The 10,059-nt window shown below is 40.2% G+C and overlaps 1 protein-coding gene across 1 annotated transcript; it reads right to left on the bottom strand.

The window, feature by feature from the left end:
- Positions 1-1,060: 1,060 nt before the first annotated feature.
- Positions 1,061-1,993, bottom strand: LOC126072076 (olfactory receptor 18-like). Its single transcript, XM_049876746.1, has one exon. It carries the CDS (start codon positions 1,988-1,990, stop codon positions 1,061-1,063), a length of 930 nt encoding a protein of 309 aa, XP_049732703.1. The 5' UTR covers positions 1,991-1,993.
- Between the last annotated feature and the right edge of the window lie 8,066 nt (positions 1,994-10,059).

Consider the following 10,059-nt stretch of genomic DNA (forward strand, 5'->3'; position numbering starts at 1 on the left):
TCTCACAACTGGATCAGTAAGCAAAGTCACGATGAATGGAGAAAAGTTTGATATTGCAAGAATTTCATTTTACTTGCATCCACAATCAATGTCCATGGAACCAGCAGTCAGGAAATGAGATGATGTATTGCATTGGGCAAATCTGCTACAAAAACCTCTTTAAGTGCTAAAAACAAAAGATATCACTTTGAGGACTAAGGTACACCTGACCCAAGCCATGATATTTTTGATCACCTCATATGCATGCGAAAGCTGAACCCTGAATAAGGGAAAGCGAAGAAGAATTGATGCCTTTGAATTATGGTGTTGGTGAAGAATACTGAACAGACCATGAGCTGGCAGAAGAACCAGCAAGTCTGTGTTGGAAGAAATGCAGCCAGAGTGCTCCTTGGAAGCAAGGATGGCAAAACGTCTCGCGTACTTTGGGCATGTTATCAGGAGGAACCAGTCCCTGGAGAAGGACATCGTTCTTGGTAGAGTAGAAGGTCAAGGAAAAGGTAGAAGACTCTCAATGGGATGGATTGATACAGTGGCCACAACAATGAGCTCAAGCATAAAAACAATTCTGAGGATGATGCAGTACTGAGAATTGTTTAATTCTGTTGTAAACAGGGTTACTATGAGTCGGAATAGACTAGACAGCACCTGACAACAACAAGCATGATCATGCCCGAATTATATAAATAAATAAGATAGATATAAAAGTTGTATGGACATAGGCATGAACTGTGGAAAGGGTGCAGGACTGTATTTTTTTAAAGAGACTGTGAATTTTACCAGGATGCCTGTGTCATAGATGATAAATACAGAAGGCTCTTTGGATGTCATATGACTCAGTAGGGCAGACACTAGGATGTATGACAGATTTCAGAACATTGTCCAATTCCCAAAAATGTGCCAAATAAGCAATATGATATTATGGCTTGAAACATGAAGAGGAAAGAAATCCAAGGGGCTACACAAATTACGAGACCAAAGAAGCAAGTACTGCAGCACTACATGTTTGGTTCTGCTGCCAAATCTAACACGCTCACCACAAAAAAAGCCACAGGTTTTCAAATTAAGACATTCTGCTGAGGAGTCTCTGCAGGGCTCTCTTGATGTCTGTGTTCCTCAAGCTGTAGATGAAGGGGTTCAGCATGGGGGTGACAACAGTGTACATCACTGAGGCCACTGCACCCATCCTGAGAGAAGGTGAGACAGCTGAGCTCAGGTATATTCCAGCTGCAGTTCCATAAAACAAGCAAACAACTGACAGGTGAGAGCCACAAGTGAAAAAAGCTTTAGACTTTCCAGCTGATGATGGGACCCTCAGAACAGAGGGAACAATTCGAGTATAAGAGAAAAGAATCCCTGAGATTGGAAAACCACCAAAGATGGCACCAACTAAATATATTAATATGGTATTGGTGGAGGTGTCAGAACAGGCAAGATTGAAAAGTTGAGGAGGGTCACAGAAGAAACTAGGGATTTCCACATCTGTGCAGAAGGTAAGTTGTGACACCATCATGCAGTGTAGCTGGGAGTTAAAAAGGCTGATGAAAATTGACACCAGGACCAGCACACCACATAGACGTGGGTTCATGATGACTGGGTAGTGCAGGGGATGACAGATGGCCACAAACCGGTCATAGGCCATCACCATCAGGAGTAAACTGTCCAGACATGCAAAAAGATATAAAAAAGATAACTGAATCAAGCAGCCTACATAAGAGATGTCTCTTTGGTGTGTGTGAGTATTCACAAGCACCTTTGGGACTGTCGTGGAGGTAAAGCCAATGTCAGCTAAGGACAGGATGGAGAGGAAGAAGTACATAGGCTTGTGCAGGTAGGGGTTGGAGATCACAGCCAGGATAATAAGTAGGTTCCCAGCCATTGTGACCAGGTACATGGACAGGAACATTCCAAAGAGGAGTGGCTGCTGTCCCGGATCCTCTGAGAGACCCAGCAGGAGGAATTCAGAGATATCTGTAAGATTCTGTGGTTCCATGTTGCAGAGACAGCTTTTGGAAAAGAAAGAATTGGTGAACGGGCATCCAGTTCTGTGTTTCTATTTTTAATTCAGGTAATTCATAAGTAAAGGATTGACACTTAAGGACCATATACTACATTCAGCAACATTTCTCAGTTGTGGCAAACCCATTCTTCCTAGAACTCTTTCTCATTGGTTTCTGTGCTATTCGTCCTTTTCTAACCACACTCACTTTAGAGACACTCAGCTGAAGAATGTTAGAGGAGCAAGACCATCTAGAGTCACTAAAAAAAGTACTACATAGTAGTAAATCCATAGAAGCAGTAAAATATCAACCCCTCTTAATGAAGTAAATGTATGCAATAAGAAATATCTTTTTCCCTTTAAAATCAGTCTAATTAAAGAACATTAAACACTCTAAAATGTATTATATTTTATCAAAATTCAATGCAGTGAATTCCTTTGGCCTTTAAGCTTTCACAACATAGTGTATTTAACTTTTTTTATTGACATGGAAAATGTATTAAACTTTTCCCTTACAAAAAAAAAAAAATCCTTTGATTGGACTATTTATAAACACCCTGTAAAAGCTATGCAATAAACAGTCTGCCTCTATTTGCTTGGTTGTTCCACTGCTGACAGCTCGTAAACCTCACCCTCTCTGCCCTCTGCCCACATCTGAGTAAGATGATAAGACAGCCCAGGCGCTCTCTCTTTAGACTCTCTCAATAGTTTCAAACTGGGCAAGTCCCTGCTGATGTGCTAGAACCCTCAGACAAGAGCCACCTCTTAACCACAAAAACATCCCTGGAAACCGGCACTTTCCTTGCTCTTTCAAGCCACAATTGGACATCTTGGGAGCCTGCCAAGGTCTTCCTAGGCAGTGTTCTTTTTGAGTAATAAGGCTTTTCATCCACTCTTGCGGCGTGTGTGTGTGTGTGTGTGTGTGTGTGTGACCTCATCAGCCTAAATATTTGAGCCAAATTCTGGGTTGGTGAGAGTCCATCCTGACTCTCTAGAGTGCTGAGTCTCATTCATCTCTCTAGTCCTACTGGGCACCCCTGGAAGGGAGGAAAGCAGAGTCAGAAAAGCACCCAGTATGTGGACAACATATTGACTATACTTTGCTCCTGTGAACTAAAAAAGAATGATCAGTATTTAACAAAGATTTCTTGTTTTGGTTGCGTACCCTCTGCCAAGTGTGGTATAGGCTGCGTTGTTGCTGTTAGATGCCATTGAGTTGGTCCCAACTCATCATGACCTTATACACAACAGAATAAAGCACTGCTGAGTCCTGCACCATCCTCACAATTATTAGTATGTTTGAGCTCAGTGTTGCAGGCACTGTGTTAATCCATCCCATTGTGGGGGGGGGGGGTTGTAGGCTCCAGGGAAGCAGAAATGAATGAGACTCTGTTTCCCTGCAAGCACTCCACCTGGGGTGACCTGCATAGAGAAATAGCAGGTAGTCTTAACAGGTTAGAATATTGGCTAGGTGCCCTGTAAATGGAGTATCACTGCCCAGATTCAAACCTGGGTTCACTCCATTCTACACCAAAACTTGATTAAAATATGTAAAATTGCCATGCTCTATTTCTCACCTACTGTACCCATACCTGTACCCGTTGCATTGCTGTCGAGTCGATTCCAACTCATAGCCCCCTAAAGGACAGAGTAGAACTGCCCCATAGAATTTCCAAGGAGCACCTGGTGGATTTGAACTGCTGACCTTTTGGTTAGCAGCCATAGCACTTAACCACTATGCCACCAGGGTTTCCTTTAAAATACAATAATAATAATCTGTGCACTTATATCTTCAGAGTAAATTGTGCAAATGAAATTTAAAAAGCTACAATACACATAACTCAGATTCTGGCACCAGGAAACCCACAATATAGTTTGGTGATATTATAGTTACTGTCATCGTCATTATTATCATCGTCATCATCCTCAAATTCATGATAATTTAAATGTACCTGCCAAACCAAACCTGTTGTCATCAAGTCGATTCCGACTCATAGTGACCCTATAGGACAGAGTAGAACTGCTTCATAGGGTTTCCAGGGAGAGGCTGGTGGGTTCGAACTGCTAAACTTTTGGTTAGCAGCCAAGCTCTTAACCATGACAGTTTAGAGGGATTCATTCCCTGCTCTGGTGAGAGAAATGCCTATGAAAGCTAGAAATAGTGGTAGAGGAGAGCAGAACTCTGAAGTTGAGTCCTCAGATCCCCAGCAGTACAAAGGACATAAAATTCATAAGCCTCTTGGCTGAAACTGTCCATTTTGGTTTCCCTTCTTGCTATCCCAACAGTGTTCTGACAATGGGGAAACAGTGCTCTTGACTGTCCCTCTGGTGTTCCTGTCTCCCTCAGCACTCACTGGGTAGCATGTTGTCTTTGATGAGTCATGGTTGGAGTGTGGATCCACTGCCCTTCTCCTGCTGGTGAGAGATGAGGGCTGAGGCTCCTTCCTTAGGGCTGACAGGAAGACAGACTCAGGCATGGGCTTTCTGAGGTGAATGATGACAGTGGGAAGAAGAGACACACATATATAGACTTCTGGGCTGGGACAGACACTCTGAAGAGCTGGAGACACAGGCTAATAATTTGCAGTTGTATAGCTTTGAGAGTGCAACTCACAGAGCTCAGAATTAGACTAATTGATCTGTAATCCCAATCTCTGAGGCTTGTTAAATTAATAGATGAGGGAGGGGAAAAATGAATGTCCTGGAATGGTCTGGGCATTCCTAATCTCAGGAAGAAAAACACACATATTCTCACCTCTGACTTGTAAACTGCAGGGATTATATTTTGAAATTCAGACAGTTTTTTTTTCTAGTTGAAAGAATCAATGAGTCACGTTTATATCAGCAAATGCAATGGATTGAGCAGGTGATTTAGGGAGAATTATAATTTCTATACCAAGAATCTGATACTATTTCCATATCTCTTAAGATTAGTGTCTCTGAGGAGAATATTCTACTTTCCTTCCCATAGCTTTTTCTTTGGGTTTGGGATTTTATGCACTGAAGATTTATTTATTTATTTCATGAATTTGAATGACAGTACTAGTTCTAATTATTCTCTTTAGTTGATATATGTTGTTGTATTAGAAAAAAGTGTTTATATAGTTGTTTGGTTAACTTCATACTTTGTCTGAAATCTGCAGGGTTCTATGAGGTTGCAATCAAGGTGTTCCCCAGGGGACTTCAGTCATCTCAAGGCTTGACTAGGAGAGAATCACTTCCAAGTTAATTCACATGGATATAGCAGGATTCAATTCCTTTAGACGCTATTGACCGGAGGACTTCCTAAGTTCTTTGCCACGTGGACCTCTTCATTGGGCAGTTCTCAACATGGCAATTGGTTTTCAGTCAAGTATGTCAGCAAGAGATCAACAGAATTCTAGGAAGGTGAAAACTAGAGTCCTTTTGCACTGTAATCTTGGAAGGCACATCCCATTACTTTTGCCACATTCTATTTTTTTAAGTGTGTCACTAGGTCTGGACCACACTGTGGGGAGGAGATTATTCTATGGATTAAACACTAGGAGGCATGGGTTATTGTGAGAATTTTAGGTACTGCCCACCACATAGGACTTGCCTTCTATTAAAATGTTAGGTTCTAAGGCTAGCACAGTCACACCCCGTCTTCTTAGCCCATCACAATGCATGTTCTCAACAAAACTCACCTAGGGAAGAACTGGAAGATGGTCACATCTACCTCTACACTGGATACTTCTGCAGACTATACCATGCTGCTGCTAGCCATGCAGTAGAAGAAGGCTCCCTGGTTTCCACTGCACAAGCAGAACCCCTCCACAGGCATCATGCTAAATTGCACCCATTTTGTGTCCCAACTCAGCAAATATTCCCAGTGGCTTCTGATTTCTACTCAACTGGAAAGGTCTCCTACCACCTATTTGTCAGTTTGTCCTACTGTGGTGGCTTGCATGTTGCTATGATGCTGGGAGCTATCCCACCAATATTTGAAATACCAGCAGGGTCACCCATGGTGCACAGGTTTCAGCAGTTTCCTGATCAAGACAGGCTAGCAGACCTGGTCCTGTAATGGTTAAGATCTTGGTGGCTGATAACCAAAATTTGGCAGTTCAAATATATCAGTTTCTCCTAGGAAATCCTATGGGGAAGTTGTACTCTAGTTGGAATTGATTCAACAGAAAAGAATTGGGTGTTTTTTTTTTTTTAGGAAGATTGATACAAAAGAGAAAACAATAGACACAAACATACCAATGATGATGAAGATGGTGCAGGACCAGGCAAAAATTAGGATCTGTTATACATAAGTCCGCTATGATTGGAGCTGACTAGGTGGCAACTAACAACAACAACAACAAAAGGGCTCATTTCACTCCATAATAAAGTTTTCTTTAAATTCTTTGTGTTTAGAACTCCTGAAGTCTTTAATAAAATGTGCTTTTGTCTTGTCTAATGGTTTTTTTGTTTTGATTTGTTTGTTTCTTTTGTGTTTTTTCCTAGTAATTAAAGTGAGGTTTATGAGAATAATGGTCTGTTGCACCTTTATGCCCCACCCTTGTGATCTTCCTGGTTCAGGGATCCCTTTGCTGAGGAAATGGAGATCTGTATGTCAACTTATATGAGGAAAACCTGAATATATATAATCAATTGGATATGTAGAAAAGGATGCTATTTACCTGTGTGTAGATACCTAGTACAGAGGTTTTTTTTTTTTTTTTTGGATACCAAATGATAAGTATGTAGCTGTGTATTGGAGAAGGAGAAGCTGGGTGTTGAAACCTTTTAGAATGGTTGGACAGTAGCACAATTTTAATACTAAACTGAAGTCATTTCATAGTGGATAATGTGTAGAGGGTATTAGAGAAAATGGGAGAAAACCTCCACGAGATGGATTGACATGGTAACTGCAACATTGGGCTCTAAACATACCAAACACACCAAAAATTGCAAGGATGGTGCAGAACCAGGCAAAGTTTTGTTCTGTTACATAAAAGGTTGCTATGAGTTGCAGCCGACTCGATGGCAACTAACAACAACAAAGAGTGTATCATATTCTAGAGTCACTTCCAAAGATGAGTGTAGAGGACAGATGTATGAAAACCAAAGAGAGTTGTGTTCTTGTGCTAAAAAGTGAGATTTGCTTTTCCCAATTTCCTCTCACATGGTGACTATCCTTGAAAGAAACAGAAAGACTATCATCTTCCTGCAACCTGTTTAGGTGTACAATTGAGGAAAGTCTACCGTCAATTTTTTATCCCTGTTTTACTTATAGAATGTACCAAAACCTACCCTTTTATTCAATGATTCTTACCCTTGCACATACAATTAATAGGAATAATAGATTCCATCAAATATTCATAATAATAAAAACAAACTACATATTTTTTCCTTCAAGATTTCTTAAAGATCTCCATGAAAGGTATAGTGCTCCAAAAAGGAAGGAAAATACTGGATGTATTGATTCAAAGTGTCTTTAAATATTCTTATAAGATAGTGAATATTTTATTCAATGTAATACAAAGTAGAGATGGGACTAATCTCTGGCCTTACTGTGCAATAAGGTGCGCCTGACCCAAGCCATTGTATTTTCAATTGCATCATATGCATGTGAAAGCTGGACAATGAATAAGAAAGACCGAAGAAGAATTGATGCCTTTGAATTGTGGTGTTGGTGAAGAATGTTGAATATACCATGGACTGCCAACAGAACGAACAAATCTGTCTTGGAAGAAGTACATCCAGAATGCTCCTTAAGAGCAAAGATGGCGAGACTGCGTCTTACATACTTTGGACATGTTGTCAGGAAGGACCAGTCCCTGGAGAAGTGTATCGTGCTTGGTAAAGTACAGAGTCAGTGGAAAAAAGGAAGACCCTCAACAAAATGGACTGACACAGTGACTGTAACAACGGGCTCAAGCATAACAATGATTGAAAGTGTGGCATAGGACGTGTTTCATCCTGTGGTACATAGGGTGGCTATGAGTCAGAACTGACTCAATGGCACCTAACAACAACAGATAAATGATATCCAGTTTCTGCCCTTGAACTATTCTAGGTCTCACTGGGTAAAGATAAATTATAATGGCCTGTCAGGTATCCAGGGCAAACCACATTTAGAGTTCAAATAATTTATTTGAATGACATCAGCCATTGAGTAGATGACAATGGAATGATATCTGTATTTACTAACCAGGCATATACATTATCTGTTTAATTCTTACAGGTTTGTAAGCTAAGCATCCTTTAAAACTAAGAGCTGGACACCATGAAACCGTAACGATAAGCCCCAGTCCACAAAGCAAATGAGTTAGGGAAGCTAATGTTGAAATCAAATATTTTCTCTACAAAACACATCAGTTTAAAAATTCTATTGGCCTATCCATATGGTGACTATGCTAGGGTTCACTGTTATAATCAGTATTTTTTATTACATCTTCTTAATCGTTCTCTCAGATGAGTGCTTTTGTTATCACAACTACAGAGTGGAAGAAGTTAAGCAGAAAAGATGTTTTATATTATGCCTAAAATCACAGTTTGTAGTATCAAGGTCTTTTTGAATTCTTGGAATGCACACTTAAAATGAACTTCTTGAAAGTGATATTAAGGGCTACTATATGATGGGAAATTACCATTTGATCCAACCTTGACAACATTATATTTAGTCATTACAATGGCCTTGGGAGATTAGCGCTATTAATCTCAATTTGATGATGAGGTCTTTGAGACTCAATGAGGTGTTTTGAGTTATCAAAGGTGTCCATCTTATAAGCCAAGATCTGGATGGAGGTATGTCATCAAATCCCACACCCTTTCTATTATCTGTGATTCCACTTCCATATCAAAGATAAGCACACCACCTTCTGATAGCCATTAGGAACCTCTGGCATATTTCTTTCCAGTCTTTTCCCCATTCATAACATTAATCAACTAGTATCACTCATTTTAGGCTTTGAAGTTTAAAGAGGAAAAAGAAAATGGTACTTTTGAGGAAAGTCTATTATGAGACATCAAAAGGAACCATTACTTTGGATACATCAATTTTTTTTTTTTGGCTATTCCTAGGGTCGCTATGAGCCGGAATTGACTCGATGGCAATGGGTGTAATGGGAATCCCTAGGTTTGCAGAACTGGATGTGCAATCTGGTTCTGAGGTAGATGGGACCCACAAAGTCTCATTGCAGTTAACCATAAGCGGGGGATCAGAATACTACTTTCATGATTTTTAATGAGAGCTACATCTTCCCACAAGCTGGCATGGCCTCATCCTCTGTCAAGTACAGTCCACTCCCCTTTATTGAACTTTCTCATCAGGAAAATTTGTAAGGGATTTAACTCAGAGATAAAAAAACAGGGTAAATTAAGCTATTTATTGGGCAGATTTTCAGAGAGCTCCAAATTACTTCCTTGGAAATTATGTCAATGTCTCTAAAGAGAAATGCATATCCATGTAATAGAACAAAGATGGAACCCAAAGGCAATGAAACATGGTAACACAGAAAAGCCACTGCCGTTGAGTTGATTCTGACTCACAGCGACCCTATAGGGTGGAGTAAAACTGCCCCATAGAGTTTCCAAGGAGCGCCTCGTGGATTTGAACTGCCAACCTTTTGGTTAGCGGCCATTTAACCACTACGCCACCCGTGTTTCCACATGGCAACACAGTAAAGTCTTAATCAAGCTATTCCAAGCGAAAGTCAAGAGCTCCCCTTTAGCGGAGACATGACCCTTTGCCATCCTAGAGTATTGAAAAATAATAGAACATTTAATATTTTCATAATGACTTGATAAGGTAACGATCATAGAGCACCAATAGAGCCACAGCAACTGGATTTATGATACCACTACCTTAATCTTTGTGCAAACACAAAAGCCATACCATTTACAACCACTTTTTTTTTTTTGAGCATGCTTGGTGATGTTTCAATTTTAGACACTTCACCAATAGTTTTATTCCCAAAATAGTTTATCAGCCAGGATTCAATAAAGAAAAGTGAAAACACCATGAAAAGCATTTCATATAGGAAACTGGTGAAATACTTATAAAAGGACTGAATGGGGAAAAATGACAATGCGGCAAATACACAGATAGT

The sequence above is a fragment of the Elephas maximus genome, chromosome 3 (genome assembly GCF_024166365.1).
Source record: "Elephas maximus indicus isolate mEleMax1 chromosome 3, mEleMax1 primary haplotype, whole genome shotgun sequence".
NCBI lineage: Eukaryota > Metazoa > Chordata > Mammalia > Proboscidea > Elephantidae > Elephas > Elephas maximus.

What these genes read in the sequence shown, in the direction of transcription:
- LOC126072076 (XM_049876746.1), bottom strand. Translation starts at nt 1,990, where the DNA reads ATGGAACCACAGAATCTTACAGATATCTCTGAATTCCTCCTGCTGGGT.